The 25734-nt window shown below is 43.0% G+C and overlaps 1 protein-coding gene across 4 annotated transcripts; it reads right to left on the reverse strand.

Moving 5' to 3' along the window:
• Nucleotides 1-3910: 3910 nt before the first annotated feature.
• LOC136445413 (transitional endoplasmic reticulum ATPase) lies at nucleotides 3911-24703 on the reverse strand. Of its 4 annotated transcripts, none has more exons than XM_066443414.1 (17): nucleotides 24582-24703; nucleotides 22574-22679; nucleotides 21730-21983; nucleotides 20761-20822; nucleotides 19569-19699; nucleotides 19117-19248; nucleotides 18532-18768; nucleotides 17848-17983; nucleotides 16577-16689; nucleotides 14744-14908; nucleotides 12925-13047; nucleotides 12519-12731; nucleotides 10522-10606; nucleotides 8400-8623; nucleotides 7447-7605; nucleotides 6843-6997; nucleotides 3911-5423 (listed from the first exon to the last, which is right to left on the reverse strand). In XM_066443414.1, the coding sequence occupies exons 1-17, from the start codon at nucleotides 24599-24601 to the stop codon at nucleotides 5324-5326; spliced, it is 2415 nt and encodes an 804-aa protein (XP_066299511.1). In that variant the 5' UTR covers nucleotides 24602-24703; the 3' UTR covers nucleotides 3911-5323. The 4 variants fall into 4 exon arrangements, with proteins under 4 accessions (XP_066299511.1, XP_066299510.1, XP_066299513.1 ...); XM_066443413.1 differs by having other exon boundaries at nucleotides 7438-7605; XM_066443416.1 differs by lacking the exons at nucleotides 3911-5423; nucleotides 6843-6997; nucleotides 7447-7605 and adding an exon at nucleotides 7612-7713.
• Between the last annotated feature and the right edge of the window lie 1031 nt (nucleotides 24704-25734).

Below are 25734 nucleotides of genomic sequence, written 5' to 3' on the forward strand. Positions count from 1 at the left end.
TACACACACAACAATACAGCAACAATGAATAAAAGACAGATAGTACAATGAAACAACGTAAAACCACAGGGCAGACGCTAGTACATACAATCAGAGATTCGAGTTAATCGTAGTGAGGACTTAAGTTATGCGACTAATGTCCTTCCTATACTCATCTCTCATATCTAACGCTCTTATCAAATATTTTCCGAACTGTCTGATAAGAGGGACTGATGGTCCGGACATAAGTTCCCTGAATTTGTGTGGGTCTGGCCTCTTTACATAAAAAGATGGAATGAACTGTTTTATTAGAGTGCGGAAAAAAAGGGCATTCGAGTACAAAATGATATTCATCCTCTACCACACCTTTACTGAATATGTAAAATTGTAAACAGACCTAACAATTCAGCGAGAAGCTGCAACACAGCTGTTTTAGAGAAATAAATAATAAACAATAAACGTTACCAGTAACTAAACAATAAGGAAGGGATGCGCCCTTTTAGAACAATATTGTCCCTAAAAATGGTCGACCATTTACCAGAAACTTGGCAATAAAGAACGGATGCTTTGACTGCTTTGTTTTTGTGTCTTTTGTTGTCATTTATATCATAATTTCCGTTCTCACAAGCTGCCCGACCGAAATGGGACCGCAGCATTGCCAGTTCCTTGGCAATAAGCAACGGATGCTTTGACTGCTTACATGTAGGTCACATTTCCAACCCGGGGCCCGGCCGGGCTGTTTTCGTGAACGAAAATCAAACAATTCATGTCAGGAATATGCACAAGTTGTGCTCACAACTAATTTTTGTGTGTTTTGTTGTCTTTTATATCATGTTCCCGCAGACTGCCCGGCCGGGCCCCGGGTTGGGAATGTGGCCTTAGCATAAGAGGAGCTGTGAAGTCATTTATGTACAGTACTAACATAGTACTAACAAGTGTTATGCCATGAAAGACGAGTCCTGCTGTAGTAGTACATAAAATGACATAAAATGTACTAACATATGACTATACTAGTATATGACTTAAAAAGGTTGCGTTCGATTGTAAAATGAGAAGAATTGTCCAGTAGTAAAATCATTCTTTTTTCGTACATGTAGGTCCCAAAGCCCAGGTCACGATGGTCGTGTGATGACCATACGTGCAGGGACGGACACAAATTAATTTACAGATAAAATACAAATACATATTTACTTATAGAAAGTTAATAGGTTAAAATGTCACTTGGATAGAGTAGGTCTACTGGCTGTTTCTACAATAAAGGCATAAACATAAATGCATAAACATATTACTGCCTCAACGGATACCACAAAAAGAGCCCTGAGAAATGTGAATAACATACGATCAGTCATTTAAGTATGGTTTCTGGGCGGGTAAAGCCTAAAATTCACACATACCTTTTACCAAGGACAACTGCAGCTAGACCTTGGAGAGACTCGTAGCATCTGTTGTGCTGTAACATAATGTGACAACAAATAAAGCTAAAATTCACAGATACCTTTTACCAAGGACAACTGCAGCTAGACCCTGGAGAGATTCGTAGCATCTGTTGCCCTGTAACATGATATGAATGCAAAGAAAAATAAGAAAGAGTTTTGACTTGACTAGTATATGACTTGAAAATGTTGCGACCGACTGTAAAAGTAAAACACATCACGTCGCATTTCTCACGCCTTATCCATAAACCGTAATTTATAAACCGCCTTAGCGGACACCACAGGAAAGCCCTCAGAAATGTGAATAAAATAACATCAGTACTTCTAGAACCAAGTATGGTTTCTTGGTGATATCCGTAGCATCTGCTGTACTCTAACAATGTAAATGCACAAAGAAATAAGAAATAGTCCTTCTCTACTGTATGACTTAAAAAGGTTGCGATTGACTGTAAAACAGTTAACGTTCAATGCATAAATCGCCTCAGGGGACACCACAGAAAAGCCCTCAGAAATGTGAATAACATGATATCGGTAATTCTAGATGCAAGCATGGCTTCTTGGCGATACCTTAAATAACCAAGTACAACCGCAGCAAGGCCTTGGAGAGATCCGTAGCATCTGCTGAACTGTAACATAACGTGAATGCACAAACAAAAAAATATGAAAAAGCTCGATTGTCTGCCTTTATTTTGGACAGTTGACCACGTGGTGGTCGTCTAACACTGTCATTGGCGTACACAAGTCACTTGATTTAGGCAATGTTGTATGTTGCCATGAATGAATCAATAAATGTATGTTTCATGTCCTATTTTCTTTTCCAAAACAGCTTCTCTCACGTTTTATAGACTCCCGAATGAATAAATGTATGGTTCATGTCCTATTTTCTTTTCCAAAGCAGTTTCTGTCACGTTTTATAGACTCCCGAATGAATAAATATATGGTTTATGTCCTATTTTCTTTTCAAAACTTATGTTTCAAACGTGCCACTGTTAGATCCATTTGCCTTCTCTTTCGAATCTACACAATCAGCAATTTGATGTACGCAGCTCCGTGTATATTACACTCATTTCACATAAGAGTGGAAGGCTTAATTTTCGTATATAAATTCAAAATAGACGAGTAACAAGGTTTTGTCCTCTTCTGGCTCACATTTTTTATCACGATGTCTGTTTCTACTGTGTAAGACGATTGTGACATTTCAAAAGCATTTTTCCTAAGGCTTGACCCAACCACAAGACATCTCATCTAGTTTCTTCTAACCACGCCCATTATAGGGAGAATAACTACCAGTAGAGTTTCGCCACCACAGGTTTTCATTTGCAGGGTGAATGTTAACTTTCCCGTGGACTGACTCTCCTGGCCAATTATTTAGATTTTTTGCCGAATTCTACGATTCGTACCCCCGCAGGAAGGCCTAGTGGAGGCTACCTTCGATCCAGGTCTGGTGAAAGGCTTTGTTAATCTTTCTAGACTAGGTGTGTGCAACATATACACACTAACAAGCTGCCAAATCTGTATCCCTATACACGAAACCTTGCTCGAAAAGCATTCTGTATAACCCTGGCCTCGCCCAGTGTCCGTGAAAGGAAGCTACTTGTGTGCTGAAAGAGGGACCTTTCTCAAACGCTGTCTCTCGCGAAATCTGCTGAGGGCGACTTGAGGGCATCGAAGGAAATTATTCGTCTGACGTGACGTCAAGAAACATACTCGCGTGATGGAAATTTCACATGGTAGACACCAAACTAGGTCAAATAGGTTGTTGATTGAAACTTGGTAACAATGGGATATAGTTAGCCTCCAACAGGCCTTCCTACAGGGGTACGGATCGTAGAATTTAGCAAAATAAGGAACTATTGGCCAGGAGTCAGTCCACGGTAAGGTTAACATACCCCCTCCGGTGGTTATGGGCATGTCCCTGTGGTGTAGGACCGAGTTCGCGCCCGGGTACATGTCTGGGTGAGAGGCGCAACAAGTCATACCAAAGACTTTATAAAAATGGTACATACTTCTGAAACAGTATGGAAGTTAAACACACTCCACTGCCCCCTGCTGCAGTGATTGCACCACAGTGTGGCCCAGGGCTATGAAACGGAGATGGGCACCGCCCTATACACCTTATGGTGTGGGAGGGCTTTAAGTAACTAACTGTAACTCCCCTAGCAAATTTTTCTCCCTATCAGCAGGGATATCAGCCAACGTAGTCGGTCTGGTATAGACTAGGATATAGTTGGGAGTAAAAAAAAAAGCCAAGAAGTGGATGAAACAATGGTGGAAGCAATGGCAATCCAAAACAGAACCGCCTGAAAATTTGTAAGGATGATGATTGGTGACCTCAGATGCTTTTTGATCTTATCAAAATCTCAGTGCCTGTTGAGAACATGACTTGCTATGTAACTGTAAGTGCTCCAAAAATTCACATCTTGACTGTATCCGTAGACAACGCTTGTGAAATACTGTCAGAAAAGAACAGACCAGCAAAAATCAGAAAGATCCACACATTCCAGGTTTGTCAAATTGATATTTAGTACATTTCAAGCCTCTAAATAAGAACGACCATAGTACTATACATATTATGAGGCGATAGCAACTTTTCACAGGGCTTTAACAGAATGTAGACTGTGACTGTAGCCAAATTCTGCTACACAAAGGATAATCAACAGTAGAAATCCACAAATCGAGCATTCACATATTATCTACTTTGCCATATGAAATGAGATATGCTTCATTTTTCTTATTCTACGATAGCGTCACAGGGAAAAGATGAACAGAAATCACAAGTCGGGTTGACAATATCACATAGAATTGTATTTTTTTATATTCCAGTTTAATTCTGCTCAGAAACAAATGTATAATTATAGTAACTCGAAGCAGTTCTCTTCATCACAGATCTTACCCATTAAATTGTAAACTACTTACTCATTTCTTTAAATACTTAAACCCCTTCTACAAATACAATTCCCCTCAACAATACACTTCTGGTGCAAAACTCACTACAATCCAGCTTCCTTGGTACAGTTTCCCCGCTGTGTTGTCTACTTTAGATCCCAGCATTTCCCACCACAGGTTTTAAAGTGCAGATCAGTATCTCTATATTACGTACAGCATCTCCTGAATGAAATCGGTTAGGTTTGGTTTGATGTGGTAGTTAAAAAGAGGAACAGTAGGTCCTAGATGATTGTGTTGTCAGAGAGATTTAGTTTCTCTAGTCCATTATCAGGATGAATGTTGGAATGGGAAGAAACTGACAAAAATGTAGTTTCTTTCAGTGAGTAACCTCTCTTCAGAACTTAGTGGGGGTCTCATGCTCTTTGTTGAAATTAGAGAATGGTTACTGTATTTTCTCAAATAACAGCACACCCAAATTATCGTGAACACGGGAGTTTATACATTTGTTTAGAACAACCCCTGCCTGTTATAATAGCACGGTTGTGAAAGAGAAATACCCCTTGTTAATGAAGTTAGACATCTTGGCCAAATAGCAGTTACCGTCCTCAAGCAACTGGATAAAATTTGGAAACAGTACACAGACGAAAGACAGTGGATGATGTCTGAAACTTCTGTTTCCAAATCTTATCCAGTTCTTAAGTAACTGTTATTTGGAGAAAACCCCCTCCCTCACCCAAAATATTGTCTTTGCAATCCAGAAGTGAACACAGAAGTTTATACATTTTATTTAGAGCCAACTGGTGCCTGATATACTGAAAGAAAAAGATCCCCTCCCTTGACTAAGTGGTCTGTGTTTATTACAGGTTTGCGATAGCAAAACCTGTTCTGTTTTTGCTGGCAAGGTTGGGGGCCGCCATGTTGGATGTGAACATTTTGTTGGGAGGGGTATTTTTTAATCGCTAGTTAGAGTAGATACGGTAGGCAGACTGCTGCACGGGCGTGGAGTGAAGGATGCTGGGTAGAGTCTAACTGTACAGATCGTCGTCCCCCTCTTCGTAAAGGTTGTCGCCGCCGGTGCCGCTGCTGCCCTGGCCGCCGCCGCTCGGGCCCGCCTGGCCAGGGAACCTGGGCGCAAAGGAGAGAGTCGTCATTATGCTGGACTTTTCTGTATCTGTATAGCTGGTATAACTGGCCTTTGGCGTAACACACCAGCTTCTGTATCTGTATAGCCGGTATAAGTATTACTAAAACTGGCCTTTGGCATAACACACCAGCTTCTGTATCTGTATCCGTATAGCTGGTATAACTGGCCTTTGGCGTAACACACCAGCTTCTGTATGCCCTTTGGCGTAACACACCAGCTTCTGTATCTGTTACTATACCTGCCCTTTTCTGTATCTGTATAGCCGGTATAAGTATTACAAGAACTGCCTTTCAGCGTAACATACCAGCTTCTGTATCTGTATCTTTATAGCCGGTATATCTGCCCTTTGGTGTAACACACCAGCTTCTGTATTTGTATCTATATAGCTGGTATAACTTAGGAAAAGCACTCCACCTATTTCGTAACTCAACGCAAAGTCAACAGGTGAGTTTCTAGCTTTGGTTAGGAATGTCCTCTCAGATAAGACATCTGTATCTGTATCTACATGTATATAGCCAGTATAACCGCCCTTCGGTGTAACACACCAGCTTCGCAGGCATGCAGCATGATAAACTTAAAACCAAGCTGTACCATTGTGTGACTGTAATGCTACTATTGTTTCAAATGCAAACTCAAAACCACATCGAACACTCCATTTTCTCCCTACCGCGAAATTAAATACCAACAAACATTTCTGCATTTACAGTGACGGGTGATCTGTAGGTGAGGATTATATAAGCAGTCCACACTCGTCAGTGGAAAACTCCCATGACCTCATCCTGATTTTGATGTCCGCACCGTACAACCACCAGCACTCCGACAGACACAGAGGCCAGCCGGCTTAATTAGTGCGGCAGTTTGTTATCCCTTTCTAACTTATCTATATCACCATATTCTCAAGACGACACAAATACTAAAAGGTTCTTTCCTTTCTATCAGCAACTCAGTAAAATACAACTTGATAAATTCTCTAACTTCTAAGTCAAACGTTTTAGATAGTATCCTCTATCTCTCATCAGTGACTGAGACGATGATATTTCCAGACATTGATGAAAGTGAATGCAAGCTCAAAATATTGTCAGGAAAAGAAGAATGACTGAAAGATTTAGTGGATGCTACTGTAAATGCAGAAATGTTTGTTGGGATTTAAGTTTGCGAAAGGGAGAAAATGGAGTGTTCATGGTGGTTTTGAGTTCGCGTTTGAAACAATAGAAGCGCTACAGTCACACAATGGAAGAGCTTTTTTGTGGTGGCTTAACTTTGCAGGTAACGATTTCGCCATAAAGACTGCAATCATAAAAGCACCACAAACATTTCTGCATTAATACTATCTGAAACATCAGTTACTTGATTAATTTTGCATCGACTCAATCCTGGATATAAATCTTTCAAAACCCCACCTGAAGTTTCCGCCGAAGCCTCTGCTCTGCTGCAGCGTCTGTGCGAACATCTCGTACTTGCGGATGTCGTTATCCGACACCGATCTGCGCGCGTACTTCATCGACTCCTCAAAGTGGTCCCTACGGATCTCCGGCACGGGATCGTAATCATCCTCCTAGGGGACACAAACGGTACTGCATCAGGGGCTTTTTCGAACTGCTGTGAGATTTAGCTTACATATACAGTATATACAGTCTCATACAATGCAACAGGCAGCTTTGTCTCAACTTTGAATTTGTTAATAGCTAACACTCTTACACATTTAAAGTCTTGAATACCTGTACATTTTTCTTTGACAACAGAAACAGTGATACCATATGTCCAGTAACAAATTCTTTAACTTGCAAGATGATGTGCTTGCCATGTTGGAAAACAGAATTTTATGGATGTGTGAAGGAATTAGAAGTAATAACAACATGTTTTTTTACGGTGATGATAAGTTCACGGTACAGAGGTGAGCGTGATAACAGTCAACATAAAGTTATAGTGAAAGCAACAGTCTCCTCGCTGTCATTTTCCCAAGAACTACGAATGAGTGAAAGAAACAAGAATTACAGTATTCACCATGTCCAGGTCTGGGTTGTCCTTCCTGGCCTTCTCGTTCCTGATCTCCTCCTCAATGGCCTCCCGGATTGCCAGTTTGCACGCCCGCTGGCAGATCTCTGTCAGGTCAGCACCGCTGAACCCGTGGGTCACCTTAGCCAGGTAATTCAGGTCAACATCCTGGACACAAACAACAAATAAATAAACAGCCAAAATAGATCAAATGTCTGTCAGGTCAGCACCGCTGAACCTGTGGGTCACCTTAGCCAGGTAACCCAGGTCGACATCCTGGACACAAACAACAAATAAATAAACAGCCGAAATAGATCAAATGTCTGTCAGGTCAGCACCGCTGAACCCGTGGGTCACCTTAGCCAGGTAACCCAGGTCGACATCCTGGACACAAACAACAAATAAATAAACAGCCGAAATAGATCAAATGTCTGTCAGGTCAGCACCGCTGAACCCGTGGGTCACCTTAGCCAGGTAACCCAGGTCGACATCCTGGACACAAACAAACAAATAAATTACTAAATATCTAACGAAGTTTGCAGGCCCGCTGGCAGATTTCCGTCAGATCAGCACCACTGAACCCGTGGGTACCTTTTCTCCATAGCGGCCACCTGTCCATAGCGGCCAGTTTTCGCCAGTCCCTTGAGTGACCTCTATAGACAGGTTTGACTGTAATTACAAAGTTTCAAGCTACTGCCTCTCTTAAGAACTTCAATTTGTACTTTTACTTAGCTAACTTCAAATTTAGTATATTGCTTTTTTCTGATACTTATATTTCAAGAATATTCTGAATACTAGCGTACAAGAGTACCTTTACCCTATAGAGTACAAAAACATCTAGGTGCACTGGTGCACCCACAGTCAAAAATTAGGTGCACAGCTCCAAATTTGGGTGCACACAGGTGCACATGCACCCAGTATTTCGAGGCCTGATTTATAATGATAAAAAAGCTGTTTCCTACCTGAGACACAGGCGACTTGCGCAGGTTGGCCTTAAGGATGGAGATTCGCGACGGCTCGTCGGGCAGCGGGATGTAGATCAGCTGGTCGAGACGGCCCGGACGCAGGATGGCCGGGTCGATGATGTCCGGGCGGTTGGTTGCGCCGATGATGAAAACGTTCTTCTTGTCCGTCATGCCGTCCATCTCCGTCAGGACCTGGTTGATCACGCGGTCAGCTGCGCCACCTAGCAGGTTCGGAGGGAAATGCATATTAGTTAAGAACCAAATCAAGATTAGCGATGATGAAAAGGTTCGTTTCAACCGTCATGCTGTCCATCTCCGTCAGGACCTAGTTGATCACGCGGCCAGCTGCGCCACCTGGCAGGTTTGTAGGGAAATGCATGTTGGTCGTGAATTAACTCCAAGCAAATTGATAGACATACTTAGAGCTGTGTACCTAAAAAAATTTTAGGTACAGGTACAGGTACCGGTACAGAGGTTCAGGTACAGGTCCGGACCTGAATCTGTACCTGAACTACTAGTTAAAATTATGGTCGATCTAAAACAATGAAAGAAGCATGTTTGAATGGCACAAGTGCTAAGACAAGTTTGTAGTGCCTCCACTACATTTAACCACGGCATTGCAATGTTTACATTTTGCTGTGTTTCCGACAGTTTCCCCCATGCTCTTTGTCATATGTTCCCAAACTTTGGAACGGGCATGTCAAATTACCAGTCTGATCAGGCTAGCATGAAAACAAAACTGACAGGTAATGAATACAGTAGAATGCAGCTACCCTACTAATAGACCAATCAAACCACAGAAAAATGATTGCATCAGGCCGGTAACTGATTTCAACCAATCATATCGCTAAGTGACTGGGGCAACTTGTTACAGTTATGGGCCGCGGCATGATAGTAGGCGGTATCAGTTTCACTTTCAGTTCTCACAAAGTCACCAAACACCCAACATCAAAAGAAACCTCACTTATAGCACAAGTGTCTGATAATACAGAAGAAAAAAAATATACATTGTGGGAGATGTAGTGCATAATTTTCTTAGTATGGGTGAGAAATCCCAAGCCGTTTGTGCTTCAATGTTGCCTTTTGTGAAACAAAAGCACTGATTAGTTTCTCAGAGTCAGCCACAGAACCCGGCGCCGGTGTGTCTGGGGAGGCGTGGCCACCGTCTCAGAGCATGGGCCACGTGTGTTTATTTTGGGTGTTGCCAGGGAGAACTGGGCTTGCTGGAGTCTGGGGAGGTCTGGGAGGCGTGGTCAACGATTTAGCTCACGTGCCACATGTTACTGTTGCCTGGGAGTTGGGTATACTGTTTGCAGGGGGAGCAGTGTGTTTCTGCACACTGCTTTAAAACTTTTTGTGACAATTACAATGTCTAGATTATGACTCACTGTTGTCTATGCATGTCTACAAAGTAATCTACTATATTGAAGTGCATTGTGCACTTATACAATTCTGATATTGGAACATTATTTACAGTACAAAGAGATGTTTACCCTACTAAGTAACTTGAACTGTTCCGGGAATTCCGGAGAAACACAGTGGGGCTGGAACGTGATGAATGGGCATGAATGGGCACTTGTTGGGACGCAAGTGTTGCTTTGTGAATGGAATTATACCCCACTCCCTGTTTTAAATGTTACTATTCTTGAGGTAGGCACTAGCAATGTTGTGGTCTGTTCCAAGAAGTATATATGCATGTATAAACAGTGTAACAGTGTAAGTATATGTTTGATTTTGGCCAGTATCGGTACAGTACCGATATTACAACTTCCGGTATTTTTGGACCTGTTCCTGATTGATAATACCGATACTGTATCGGTACTGTGTACCGGTACACAGCTCTAGACATACTGTATGTGCAAAGTAACAGTTAATCAAGCAACCGGATAAAATTCAGGATGGAGATTCAACACAGGTAGCTTATCCAGTAAACTGTTGATTGAATAATTGCTACCTTACATTTATTATTACCTGGAGGGTTAGAAAACAATAAGACTAAGTCTTTTTGCCTCAAATTTAGTGTTACTTTGAACAGCTCTTTCCTAATACAAGGTACCAACTGGGAACTTTGTAATTCACAGAAGTGGAAAAATATGAGAATGTAAGAAGAACCGCACACCTCCGTCTCCAACATTGCCTCCTCGAGACTTGGCGATGGAATCCAACTCGTCAAAGAACAGCACACAGGGGGCAGCCTGTCTGGCCTGGAATGGGAGAAAAGAATAACTGCTCAACGCTTCTGCTTGAAAGAGGTATGAATTAGGGGTGGATACCGGTTTGGCTTAATAAGGTCCAAGTCCAAGTTTAGGTCCAGAGATTTAGGTTCAGGTCCGGACCTGAACCTGATCCTGTCCAGTTGATGTTTTGCTTTATTAGACCAATATTAAGCATAGAGAATTGATACTGACACGCTGGACTATAAAAGTTTCTTGGTGAGAAGACTTTCAAGATAAACCAGTATTTGATATTTGATTGTTGCTCTTATTTTAGATGCCTTTTTTGTCAGAGGGGAGATACAGTCAAACCTGTATTAGCGGTCACCTTTGCATAGCGGCCACCTGCCCATAGTGGTCACTTTTTGTCGGTCCCTTGGATTTTTCCCATTGACATAAGCATTAAGAATTAGGCTATAGCGGTCACCTGTCCAACGCGGTCGCGGCCACTCGATTTTCGGTCCCGCGGGTCTGGAAACACTGCCAATAACGGTCACGGAGCATGGTCGCCGCAAGATTCGGGAGCCTTCTTTCAAATCTCCGCAGAAAAAAAATGTCATTATAGCTGCAGTGTTACCCATGAAAATGTTGTACATGGTTTTATTTTGCTCCTGGTGTTGGTTTTGAATTTCCAAAACCCGCTAAGACGCCAGAAATTTGCAGACAAACAGCCTCTTTGTGCGCGGTCCTAGCGGGACGCTTTGTTTACTTGGGTTACTTCACTAGTTGTACCATGGGGGAGCAGTTTGTCAAAAAAAGACAGACGCCTTTTATCCTCTAAAAAAAGGTTATAAAGTCATCCATTCTTTGTATATTCTGTCCTCTTTATTCAAAGAACTTCTTTGACGAAATAAGTTTACATTTTGTACTATTTAATGTAGTGTAAAATCATAACTCACACATTGCAGCTGCACCCACATTACAGTAGACTATCCCAATGACCCTATGACCTCTCATCTTGCAGCTGTTGTTTTTTCTCCCGCAAGGAATCCGACCCAAACAGGCTGATTTTACCGTGAAATTCCGCAATTATTTGCTGATAAATGATGTCGCCGCGCAATTGAAAATGACACGGTTGTCTTTGGCAACATTTTGGTCGCATGTGCTCCGGATTGGGGGCGGATCGATGGATCGACTTGGACTAAATTTGCTTGTGGAAAAATCCGGACCTACCGAAAGCAGTCATCTTGAGCCGATGGTCGTCTTGTGGAAGTGGTCGGTAGACCAAGTTTGACTGTACATGTATGTGAATAAATGTTTCTCAGTGGGTACAGAAAACATGTGCCACATATTGCTCGTAATCAATCAACCGTTTCTATAGAGCGGCCACCTGTCCATAGCGGTCGATTTTGGCCAGTCCCTTGAGTGACCGCTATAGGCAGGTTTGACTGTATATTGTTCACGGTTTTTTTTACTCAGGTTTTAGGCTTTCAGGTTTTTTGGACTCGGTTCTTGGATGTTATAAAGGTCCGAATTAGGTCCAGCGAACCGGTATCCACCCCTAGTATGAATAGCAAAATCATTCATTAGACGAGGTTGTTTTCTCTGCTATGCATTTCTGCTATGAATGATCTCTGCACTTTTTATTCATCTTACCTCCAAGAGTAGCATTCAAACTACCTTTTCCAGCAAGTTGCCCACTTAAATGTCAATTCATCTTATATTCAACAAGGGTCCTAGTAAATAGATAAAATGTGTGAGAAACAAGAGTTTGATTACGTCTTATAATCATGGTCGTATCAAATGGTCTTAAAAGTTATAAAGCAAAAACTTATTTACCTGATTTGTCTTTAGTTTATTCTTCCTGGAATGTATATAATGTATCTTAAGCAATAAATTCTATTGCTTCCATCTATGGTACTAGTAGTATACATGTTTATATAAAAAAGTACACAAATCCTACCTTGTCAAACACATCTCTGACGTTAGCTTCCGACTCTCCGAACCACATGGTGAGCAGCTCGGGGCCCTTGATGGAGATGAAGTTGGCCTGGCACTCGTTGGCAATGGCCTTGGCCAGGAGGGTCTTACCGCAGCCGGGGGGCCCGTAGAACAGCACGCCACGGGACGGCGTCATCCCGAACTTCAGGAACTTGTCGGGATGCTCCACTGGGTACTGGAAACAAAAATATTCATTGTTTCTTAAAACTCTTAATGTCAAAAATCTTCAGTCTAGGAAGTTACACAGCTCCTTTAAATAATAAAACCTGGAGAACGTCATGTCCCTATGACAAGTCTTTGCTCTTAATTCAATACCACATTCAAACAATCCTGTTCTAATATTTTACTTTCAACAGTGTTCAACTGACCTGCACCAACTCTTGCAGCTCCTTCTTGACGTTGTCCAGACCACCGACATCTTCCCAATTCGTGTTGGGCACCTCCACAACCGTCTCACGCAGCGCGCTGGGGTTACTCTGGCCTAGAGCATACTGTAGAACAGAAGGCAAACAGTTATATATAACGTCTAACCCTAAACATGACTCTAACCCTGCACAACGGTCTCACGCAGCGCGCTGGGGTTACTCTGGCCTAGAGCATACTGTAGAACAGAAGGTAACAGTTATATATAACGTCTAACCCTAAACATGACTCTAACCCTGCACAACGGTCTCACGCAGGGCGCTGGGGTTACTCTGGCCTAGAGCATACTGTACAACAGAAGGCAAGAGTTATATATAACGTCTAACCCTAAACATGACTCTAACCCTCCACAACAGTCTCACGCAGGGCGCTGGGGTTACTCTGGCCTAGAGCATACTGTACAACAGAAGGCAAGAGTTATATATAACGTCTAACCCTAAACATGACTCTAACCCTCCACAACAGTCTCACGCAGGGCGCTGGGGTTACTCTGGCCTAGAGCATACTGTACAACAGAAGGCAAGAGTTATATATAACGTCTAACCCTAAACATGACTCTAACCCTCCACAACAGTCTCACGCAGGGTGCTGGGGTTACTCTGGCCTAGAGCATACTGTACAACAGAAGCAGTGTTCTCGCCAGGCCTTTTCAGCATAGGGGCCCCCTATGCTGTGATTTGGACCCCCTATGCTGTGATCTGGACCCCTATGCTGTGTTTCAACCAGCATAGGGGTGTTTCTTTCTGGGACAAACCTTGTGACCCTTCATAAATCTTCTAAAAAGTTCATATTTGGCTTTAGAATGAGGCTGTGACAGAGGAAAAAGTCTACTTCACAAAATTCATCCCTCAAAATGCATGAAATAATGTCTCATTGGGTTATGAATTTACAAATTTTCCGGGGGAACATGCCAGACTCCCTACTCTGGTCATGTCTTCAGCACTCCACGCGTGACTTGCACCGCGTAAAGTTGGCCTTCTGTACCTGACCCCTATGCTGTGAAAAAATTCTGGTGAGAACACTGAGAAGGACAAGTAAGTCTATGTATGTACATCCTTTGTCCCTTGATTGAGATGCAAAAATAATGTCCAGTTCTGAAGTTGCATGGCTGGCACTTGGATCACAAGATTAAGCCCAACCTCTTCATTGGAGATAAACCCTTGTATTTACCGACTGTTTGTTATTTGTAGTCTATGTGCTGTGTATTGTTTTGTGTGTGGGCCACGACACCAGCAACAGCTGCCTGTGGCCCATGGCCACGTGTATTGTACTGTTTACAATTTCAATAAATCACAAACCCTGATATGTATAGTATGCTAGTGATAGGAGGTTGGAATCCTAGGGGAGGATGGTATTTGAAGAGAGTCAACCCCTAAGTATGCAGGGATCTCCCCAGAAATATAGAGCAGGATGGGGGGAGGGTGCCAAGCATGTAAGATGCGTGTCGTGAGGGGGGAGGTCTGTTGTATTTTGCCTTTTCCAGACACATAGGGAAGTCATTTCCTGCATCTTCAGCGTAACATCTTGTCTACAATTAATGAAATGTCGAGTTTTTAGCAAAATTACTGGGGAAATATTGAAAGAAATACCCTAATTTTAAAAATCAACAGGATGGAGCTGGAATGAGAACAGGATGGGGGAGCGCCACTGTTCCATTCTTTAGGGAGATCCCTGGTATGTCCAAAATGAACTGTCAAGAAAGCTGAAGCTAAGAAAAAAAATTGCTTTGCAATATTGTGTTAAAAATCTAAAAAATAAACTTACCCTGAAGTTCTCCATGGTGACGGCGAGCGAGTCCAGGACCTCGGCGTCGATGTTATCATCATCCAGGTCGATCAGGTCCATCTTCTCTCGGATCTGCTGCAGGGCAGCCTCCGAGCACAGGGCAGCCAGGTCAGAGCCAACGTGGCCGTGGGTCTCAGACGCAACCTGGGGGAGAACGCACACACATTACTACACATGTCACAGGGCAGCCTGCGAGCACAGGGCAGCCAGGTCAGAGCCGACGTGGCCGTGGGTCTCAGACGCAACCTGGGGGAGAACACACACACATTACTACACATGTCACAGGGCAGCCTGCGAGCACAGGGCAGCCAGGTCAGAGCCGACGTGGCCGTGGGTCTCAGACGCAACCTGGGGGAGAACGCACACACATTACTACACATGTCACAGGGCAGCCTGCGAGCACAGGGCAGCCAGGTCAGAGCCGACGTGGCCGTGGGTCTCAGACGCAACCTGGGGGAGAACGCACACACATTACTACACATGTCACAGGGCAGCCAGGTCAGAGCCAACGTGGCCGTGGGTCTCAGACGCAACCTGGGGGAGAACGCACACACATTACTACACATGTCACAGGGCAGCCTGCGAGCACAGGGCAGCCAGGTCAGAGCCGACGTGGCCGTGGGTCTCAGACGCAACCTGGGGGAGAACACACACACATTACTACACATGTCACAGGGCAGCCTGCGAGCACAGGGCAGCCAGGTCAGAGCCGACGTGGCCGTGGGTCTCAGACGCAACCTGGGGGAGAACGCACACACATTACTACACATGTCACAGGGCAGCCTGCGAGCACAGGGCAGCCAGGTCAGAGCCGACGTGGCCGTGGGTCTCAGACGCAACCTGGGGGAGAACACACACACATTACTACACATGTCACAGGGCAGCCTGCGAGCACAGGGCAGCCAGGTCAGAGCCGACGTGGCCGTGGGTCTCAGACGCAACCTGGGGGAGAACGCACACACATTACTACACATGTCACAGGGCAGCCTGCGAGCACAGGGCAGCCAGGTCAGAGCCGACGTGGCCGTGGGTCTCAGACGCAACCTGGGGGAGAACACACACACATTACTACACATGTCACAGGGCAGCCTGCGAGCACAGGGCAGCCAGGTCAGAGCCGACGTGGCCGTGGGTCTCAGACGCAACCTGGGGGAGAACGCACACACATTACTACACATGTCACAGGGCAGCCTGCGAGCACAGGGCAGCCAGGTCAGAGCCGACGTGGCCGTGGGTCTCAGACGCAACCTGGGGGAGAACGCACACACATTACTACACATGTCACAGGGCAGCCTCCGAGCACAGGGCAGCCAGGTCAGAGCCGACGTGGCCGTGGGTCTCAGACGCCACCTAGGGATACAAAAAATCATTAATTCACTCAACCAAAGCAACATAGAGAGGACCAGGGGTCTGGAGTAACCTGAAGTAAAACTCTTTCCCCGTGTACCTGTTTACTCCAGGCGAGCCCACTGTAATCTCTGGCATACTAGCCGCTATTCTTCAGTACCTGTAAGTTGAATTTGCTTCCCAGTAAGTTCCTACCTAGTGTATTATATAGAGTTATGTTTTGAATGAAAATGCCCCCTGAGTAGTCTCTGTTGCTTGGCCAAACGTGGGCAGTTACAAGTATAAACAGGCTGGTAGGGTCTGCTTGACCTTTATCCTGGATGTAGTGCTCCACTGGAAGTGTTGGCAGGTATGAATCAGAAATCGCTATGTGCAGTAGACAAGGAAGTTGAATCTAAAACTATCTATCCTTATCAGTCATCCTCCGAATCCTGTTAAACACACATCATCATCAGAAGAACTAACCTGTTCCAGGTCGACGTCGTCGGCCAGCTTCATGTTCTTGGTGTGGATCTGCAGAATCTCCAGCCGGCCGGTGGCGTCAGGGATCCCGATGTCAACCTCACGGTCAAAACGCCCTGAACGACAAAGAAACGATGATTGTAAGATACATTCAGAAGCTTCCCCTGGCGTTCATGCGAAGTTACAGCCAAGGGTCAAGTACATATATGTAAGTACACAATTACCCTAAGTACATAATGCAGGCCAAACTCAACACGTAATAGTACTTTTTCCATGGCTGATAGTGCAGTGCTGTTTCACTATGGGTGGTTTTTATGGCCAAGCACACTGGATCCCCCCTTCTCCCAAGTTAAAGACTACTAAGTTTACATTAAGTACTAAGACTCCCTATCAAACATCCTATGTCAATTATAACTTGTGTGTTTTCCACTCCAACTTAAGCAATAACACCATGAAGTATAAAAGCCAATTTGAAAGCAACAGTTGTTGGGACTTTTCACTTACTCCAGCAGTCTTACTGGTGTGCTTATGAACGATGAAATGTTCTATGTTCACTACTGTTACTAAAGCAATCAAACTGTGAAGTATTATCGCCATAGTAACAGCAGAGTTTTGATTTTCCTCCAGATAAATGCAGCAAGTGGTGGGCAGTTCCCAAGTGCTGAGTAAGGAAAGGAGGTCACATAAAGGTTGAGGTATCTTTCCAGATGTAACGCCACCATTTTCACATCACAGTTACTGATCGCCACATGTTCAGAATCTCTGTACAAAACGTACAAGTGCTTTATCAAACCAATGCAACACCTAGCTGCAGCAGTGTTCTCACCAGGATTTTTTCACAGCATAGGGGTCAGGTACCAAGGCCAACTTTGAGAGGTGCAAGTCACTCGCAGAGTGCCAAAGACATGATAACGGGAGTCTGGCATCTTCCCGCACAAAATTTTGAAGTTCATAACCAAATAAGACACTATTTACTGCATTTTGCGGGAGAAATTTTCTGCAGTTAAGTTTTTCCTCTGTCACATCCTCATTCTAAAGCCAAATATGAACTTTTTATAAGATTTATGAAGGTTCCTCCCAGAAAGAAACACCCCTATGCTCATTGAAGCACAGCATCGGGGTCCAGATCACAGCATAGGGGGCTGCAGTGCGAAGTAAAACCAGTCAGAACTGCCCAGAGGAAGGTGATAGCAGTCAATGAACGTTGGCTGAAGAAAACACTTTGTTCTGAACAAAGAGTCTTTTCATTCACTACTTGTTCAGTTTGTCCTTACCGAAGCGCCTGAGGGCAGCGTCGATGGAGTTGGGTCTGTTGGTGGCCGCCATGACGACCACGTGAGCGCGCTGCTTCAGCCCGTCCATCAGAGTCAGCAGCTGGGACACGATACGCCGCTCAACCTCGCCGTGGGTCTGGGGGAGAAGATGTTTTTATATCAATTCGTGTTCAAAAAGGCTTCAACACATTTCTATATACATGTACAGTCATGACTACTCTATGTATGATGACTAAGAAATCCACACAAAAAAAACTCCAAGCTGATGGACACCATATTACTCTCAAGTATATTCTCCTTCTATGTTAAATTTCAACATTATACAGCGCTAAACCTACCCATGGGTCTGGGGGAAAGATATTTTTATCAATCTGTGTTCAGAGGCAAGGCTTTATCCCATTCAGTCTACTGCCATCCTTTGAATTTTTGATATCCATTTATGTACTTAATATGTAATTCAAAGACTTGAAGCTGAGGAGTATTCTGTAATAGTAATCATGTGAAGAATCTTTGAATGCTTCTCACACAGTTGTTCCAACAGCAGAAATATGGTACATCGCTCACCTTATCTCTCTTGGGAGCGATGGCATCAATCTCATCTATGAAGATGATAGCTGGGACTTTGGAAGACCACAATTTTAATGCTTGTTACAAGAGACTGTAAGTAGAGGGGTTATAACTAACCTTGTCTCTCTTGGGAGCGATGGCGTCAATCTCATCGATGAAGATGATGGCCGGGGCGTTCTTCTCAGCCTCCTCGAAGGCCTTGCGCAGGTTGCTCTCCGACTCACCGGCCAGCTTACTCATGATCTCTGGACCGTTGATGAGGAAGAAGAAGGCTCCCGTCTCGTTGGCCACGGCTCTGGCGATCAGGGTCTTACCCACACCGGGGGGGCCGTACAGGAGGATACCTCGTGGGGGCTGGGGAGGGGGAGAAGGTTTGTCAGATTTCACAAATTAATTCTTGGAGAGCATATCTGTTTTCTACCATTTGAACTGTAATACTGAGTAAACAACACCCTGGGATGCTGCTGCTATGTGTTTCTGCAGCCACTGGAAACATATCTTTGAATGTTCAAGTGGATCGAAATAAATTCAAAATAAGAATAATCTCTCCTTCAAACAAAATCAAACAAGTCAACTACTTTCTTACATATATCATGACCAATGCCAGTGAAACCACGACCTGCTAGGTGTACGTATCATAATTAAGCTAAAGAAGTAAAACAATATCTTGTGGGATAAGTCTGAGCACAAGTGACACCTTACCTTAACTCCGATAGCCTTGAAGAGAGCGGGGTGTCTCAGGGGAAGCTCCACCATCTCTTTGATCTGAGCCAGCTGCTTGCGGACGCCACCGATGTCGTCATACCCTACCTCATTCAGGGCCTCCTCCTCATCCTGCGTTTATGAGGGTTATGACAAGTTTTAGGTAACATAATTTTATAGGTAAGATCTTTTAGGAGAACCTTGTTCATAGATTTCATTATAAACTTTAAAAAATGTTTAAAAAATGTTACCTTTAACAGTCTATGAAATTCAAAATCCAGAAAATGTCATTTCCTTCTGTTTTAATGTTGAACTATTCAACACATTAGAGTATACAAGGATTTTCATGGTTGTTGCTCCCAAGACTTCTTGGCAAAGTACAATGTACACGCTGTATTGGTCTGCAGTACACCCCCCCCCCATACACCCCCTGATGGTATGACCTGCCCTACCTCTCTCTTGATGGGCTCTCCCTCGCAGTGGATGACGGTGTCGGGAGCCACGATGCAGTAGGGGGACGGGTCCGTCTCCACCACCTTGAAGTCCACAGGGCGCATGGCGGCACGCACCAGGAATGTATCGCCTGGGAGATGGACACAGAAAAGTCAGGTTGTGTCTTTACTTCACATCAAGCCCGGGCGGTCAAGGCTTGTCTGCATCTGTGTCTATCTATGTTTCCAAAAGCAAGTAGAGTATTGCGTTTGGTATGCTTTCTAGTCCACATGTTTGTCTGTCTGTTTGTTTGTGTCCTTGTGTCTGTCTGGGTTGCTATGAATCCCTATCATCTTAACTTGGGATTTCTCTTCAGTATAACCATATCTTTGTCATGATATCAAAAATTTGTGCTGAAAACTACAGACAATCAAATCTGCCTGTAGTGCTCCTTGAATAGACTTGAAGAAAATGGTCTGAAATGTGGCCACTAAAGACATTATTCTTAATACTTTGGTCAATGACTGAGAAAAATTATCTTACTTATTCTGAGGGACCATCAAACAGTTGTCACATTGACCATGCGGTCTTCATGCAGAGGTGGTCACCAGAAGTACAGGTTTGACTTTTTATTAACACAGGCGACATAAAACAGTCTAAATTGACTTCTAAGTTGAAGTTGACTTCAAGTTATCACTACTGTTACCAAGCAATCACACCCTGGCATGTGTCATCGCCATAGTAACAGCAGAGTTTTGATTTCCCTCCAGATAAATGCAGCAAGTGGTGGGCAGTTCCCAAGTGCTGGGTAAGGAAAGGAGGTCACATGAAGTGTACAAAAAGACCCAATGAGTCCTATAGGTTTATCATTACATTGTTGATACATGTAACTCTATCTATGAAATAACCATATCCTAATGAGCAAGAAAGATTTCTCTTTCAAATGTAAAAATGTAGTGATATTCAGAAATAAGATCTCCTCTGATGACCGTTTTTACCTGTCTTTTTAGAACCTGATTCTACGAGATGAGAAGTTTTACTTCCAAGAAATGATCTCCATTTGTATTTGAAAAATGCAAAGTGCTAGATCTTGCCTGAGTGCTATCCTAGTTAGTTCCAGGCTTGGTGGAGAGAAAGCCTGGAACTAACTAGAATGGCACTCAGGTTACTTGCTGAGGCCCAAAATGTTTGGTGAGGTCACTAGATTCTTACCTTTGTGCACTGGTCTGTAAGCCTCCAGGAAGTACGGCTTCAGGTACACTTCAAACAGGTTTCTGTACAGAAAATGCATGAAAACATAATTATCTGGGACTTTCCATTTGCTCCAGCAGTTGTACTGGTACAGCTTGTATGCTGATGACCCATGAAAATGTTCTATGTTCACTACTGTTACTAAAGCAATCACACTGTGATGTATTATTGCCGTAGTAACAGCAGACTTTTGATTTTCCTCCAGATAAATGCAGCAAGTGGTGGGCAGTTCCCAAGTGCTGGGTAAGGAAAGGAGGTACATGTACATGTACTATAACGTACAAGCTATACACATGTTTGTACATTGGAAATGAAAAAAAAAAAAACACAGACTGTACATGGCCTAGCCTACATATAACGATCATCAGTCAAAGAAAAACTACAAATTTCTTTGTCAATGATGTGCATGCTTTTTTGTCCTGTTCTCCTTTTCCCTCAGAGACTTGTGAGCAAATGCAAAATCGTAACTGCTAAGGTAGCCACCTGGTACCATATTTGAATCAGCAACGAGGGTAGGCAGCAGGGAGAAGGTTAAACCATGGGGCCTCTCTAGCTGGTTTTGACAGCTACTTTACGTAAATCATAGTAAATGCGACCACACCTTCCTTTAAACAGATGCACACATACACCTTGTGATTAACTGCGCCCTCAGCCAAATGACGTTTAGTACATATCAATGAACAATTTTCCTGTAAAACTATGGACACGGACCATGAACTAGCCTTAGCTCTACTATATGTTGTATATTGTACCATATATATGTAATGATACATGTTGATGGAGTTAGGACTTAAATGACTGTGCATCTCACTGTTACATTCTATAATCTGACCCTTACCTCTTCCCTCATGACCTCAATGAAAAGCGGCCTGGGTGCCAACTTGTGCTTCACATGAATAAACAAAGGTTCAAACAAACTAAAGAACTTACCCAGTGATGCCCTCCACCGAGTCATCGATGGGCAGCACGTGGATCCTCTTCCCATACTTCACGTCGGGGCAGGCCTGGACGCTCACCACGTCTCCCAGACGCACGCGCAGGTTGTTACGCACCACGCGGTTGATCCGAATCTTCTCCTTCGGGCAGGTGTCGTCGGAAAGCACGATGCAGACAGTCTCGCGTCGCTTCTTCCCCTTCAGGAGGACTGTGTCGCCGCGGAACAGCTGGAGTTCGTCCATCTTTTCCTGTTTGAGTGATCAACGTTGCAAAGGAATAAGTTTTAGAGATTCTTTTTACACAACCGGTAATTCTCAACTGCTGACGTTTCGGTGTCTGTCAGACACCTTCTTCAGAGCTTCTGACTGGAGTACTGCTTCTCACCGCTATAAGTAGCCGATGTAGGTGGCGCTTCTGCGGCAAGAACGTAATCCCAAATCCTAATATTCTATGTTCTACCAACCTGATGAAATTATTTTCGAAAGGTATGAGTTGTTTTCTTCCATGTGATACATGACATTAGTCATTACTTTGCATACCTTCAGACTGTGTTTTTATGTAATGTGTTAACTTGTAAGTGAACAAACATGTTAACAAGCTATTGAAAGTAGTTCTATCATACAGTATTTGTAAATCAATTTATGTCACAGTAGAGATGGCCATACACCAAAAACTTGTTTATGTGCAAACATACATGCTCAGTCTTCAGTTGCCTTTCTATGAATGTTTCAATATTCCTAGTGTGAAACTTAGTTCCTATAATTCTAAGCACAGATATTAAAGGTAGAGAGTAATTAATAAACTCAAAATAGCACAGATAAAGGTGAGGAGTGGTTACCTGTGAGAGAGAGACGACACTGTTGTCTTCGTTCACTGCCTCCTCCACCAGCAGTCGGTTGGGCTTGGACTTCTGTTTCAGGATAGCTGTGGACAGCTCATCTTGACTGGGGGGGGGGGGAAATGTGATCACTTTTATTCACAGCACTGTTCTACGTGTAGCTTGCAATGCATAGTTTACACACTGATTTTGGCCCATTGCTGTCCTTCAACCTGAATAGGGGTGTTTATATCTGGGGAAAACCCTGTGACCTTACACAAGTCTTCTGAAAGACATTTGGCTTTAGAATTGGGCTATAAGTATAACAGATGGAATATCGAACTTCACAAAATTTGTCCATCAAAATGTGTCTCACAGTGTCTCAGGGGGTTATGAATTTATTTTCACATTTTCCCGGGGAGTATGCTGGGCCCCCTATTGTGGTCATGGCTTTAGCACTCCATCATGCACACCTTGCACCATGTAAAGTTGGCCTTCTGTACCTGACCCCTATGCTGTAAAAAAATCTTGGTGGGAATGATGCATGGTCATTATTTCTTGCTGAATAAAAAAATGTATTGCCTGGGAAGGGTTGGGAGTAAGAGATACCAGTTTTTCCTGATCCTTTTTCTCAGTAAGCCGAAAAGAATTATAGGAGGATAATCAAGATATCAAAATTCTACGAATCTTGTCAGAATTCTTCATTTTTGGGAAGGATCTTGTTTTGAAAGTGTAGAGGCTAAGCCTGAGGATATTGCTTACATTAACTATGGTTGATCATTTTGTTCTGTTCTTTCTGACAATTTGCAAGAAATTCAATTAATTCAAGTCATGCCTCGATCTTGTTTAACAAGCGTTGCACTGGCCCTAAGTGTGTGGCTTGACAAAACACCTTGAGGTGTTTGGCCTTGTAACTCTGTCATTGTACCAGTTTCCAGACCAAGGCAAAAGTCACAAGACTTCGACCATTTTTTCTGTCAGCTTTTCCAAAATGATTGTTGCTGTCATTTTAATATTTTGAGGAAGTGTTATGCCATGAGATTTAGTTGTTGTTTTTTTCATTACAAATTATGTACTAATAACAATCAGTTGTCCATAATTTGTTGCCTGTGATACACAAAATTCATTAATTGTATTCAACTTCAAGGATTTACAAGACAAATTCATAATTTCAAGAGGACTGAAAAATGAGGATGACTAAAGATTTTGTTGGACCACTTCACTCTACCAATGGAAGGCTGCCAAATAAGCTGATACATGACGTCATACCCAACATGTAAGACCGGATATGGACGAAGATGTCAATGACGAATGAAAACAAAGGAAGATTCTCACACACATTTGAAGATTAACTTGCTTCTTCTTCTATAGTAACTATTTTCATTTTACTCCCAACAAAATCATTGAGTATAAAAAATGTATTTTGACTTCGAGGGAAAACATCCTTGTCATGATTGCATAACTGGTTTCGGTGATCGTGCGACGTTCGACGTTTTTGATCAAGAGAACAAAGCGATCAGTCAAGTAGGCCTCCGTTTGCTTTGAAATGTTAAGGAAGTCTTTTGTCACTTAAGAAAACAACGCTGTGTCCTGGCAGAGATTTATTTTGGCCAGTAAAGGGGCGATTAGGTCGTCTGCTTGCCAAAACACACAACCTGAGTCGTCCAGGAAGAAATCGTCTGATCCAAGATGGCGCTGACCAAAAATTGAACCGTCACCACACGACTCACAAAGGACGACAGTTTTCTACAGCTTTTGCCTCACCAATGTAAAATCTCCACAAGTGAAAACGATTCTGACTACTCAATCTGCAAGAAACTCTTTCCATTGCCAATAAAATCAAGCTATTTTGTCAAAATAACACTCGACAGGGCGATACTGTTGGCGATTCTAAACACATGTTCGGCAGTTCGGTTCATAAATGAACTGAGAAACAGAAAGGGCGAAACACAAGCCAACTGACCAAGATCCGCTGACCTACTGTCTTCACATCGTGCCAAATATAAATAGAAAACCATTCGCTTCATACCTTTGTGTTGGTTGTGCCATTTTTATAGCTTTTTGTGGCCTCTTCTCTCAAAAGTTTCGGTTGAAATCTGCCCGGCTACGCACTACAAAACTCAATATGGCTGCCGGTATATGCAAATTAGCTAGTCGCGTCCATTGAAGGAAGGTGGTAGATTTAACAGTCATTCTGTTTAAAGCTGTTTTTATTTCTATTTGCACAACGCTCAATTATACAAACAATACATACACATAAATATCAATATACTATAGGCTTAGATATTGAATCAAGTATCAAATACACTTATTTCACAATGTATAGAAATAGTCAGACCCCTATGATGAAAAAGTGTTCTAGTCCATACATTACACGTGTCTTCGGCACTTCCCGAACGTTACCGAACAATCTCGACGCCAGCCTCGACCAAGTCGAAGATGACGTCATTCCGTTAAAAATATAACTTGTTGTCAAGAGCTGGAGTCGCCCTGTTTTCTTGTGACATCACGCACCCATCTTAGTCACGACGGAGATACTGCGTCAATTGACATGTTTTTCTTCATTATTTTCCAGGCACAGCCCAAATTGGTTGCATTTTAATATAACAAGGAACTATGCCCATTGTTTTATTATTCTTTGCTATAAAAATAATAAATGAAAGCAAAAAGGGCAATGCCTGGAAAATTAATGAAGAAAAACAAGTCAATTGACGCAGTAGCTCCGTCATGACTAAGATGGTCTAAGATGTGTGTGTGATATCACAAGAAAACAGCTAAAGATAGAGAATAAACAAGGTTGCACAAAAAATGTCAAAGTCGAAAAATAGTAATACATTGTATTTTGATTGAATGTTTTTAGGATTCAGACGAAAACTTATAATTTTGTTCATTTTTGTATCATTCACATTGCCTCATCTTCTAAAACCTGTAAAATGTTGTTTATTTTCCATTTTTGTATTTCATTCATTCTGCATTTCTCCTGTTATTTTGTTTCCTTTAAATTCTATTTTTCCAAAATCTTCCTATTTTTCTTTCCTTTCATCAATTCTCTCTTCATCATTTCTTCAGTTCTGTTAAAAGCTTAAGTTCAGAAATACTCTAACAATTTCGAAAACCGCTGTAGATTTTCAGCTGCGTAACTTCGTGAAAACCCCTCCCCTCCGCCCATGTGGAATAGTCCA

This window comes from Branchiostoma lanceolatum, chromosome 11 (assembly GCF_035083965.1).
Source record: "Branchiostoma lanceolatum isolate klBraLanc5 chromosome 11, klBraLanc5.hap2, whole genome shotgun sequence".
NCBI lineage: Eukaryota > Metazoa > Chordata > Leptocardii > Amphioxiformes > Branchiostomatidae > Branchiostoma > Branchiostoma lanceolatum.

Coding starts and splice junctions, on each gene's coding strand:
- LOC136445413 (XM_066443413.1), bottom strand. CDS start 24,601: ATGGCACAACCAACACAAAG. Junction 19,249..19,568: donor GAGAGCCCATCAAGAGAGAG/GTAGGGCAGGTC, acceptor TCATAAACGCAG/GATGAGGAGGAGGCCCTGAA. Junction 13,048..14,743: donor TCACCATGGAGAACTTCAGG/GTAAGTTTATTT, acceptor TCTGTTCTACAG/TATGCTCTAGGCCAGAGTAA.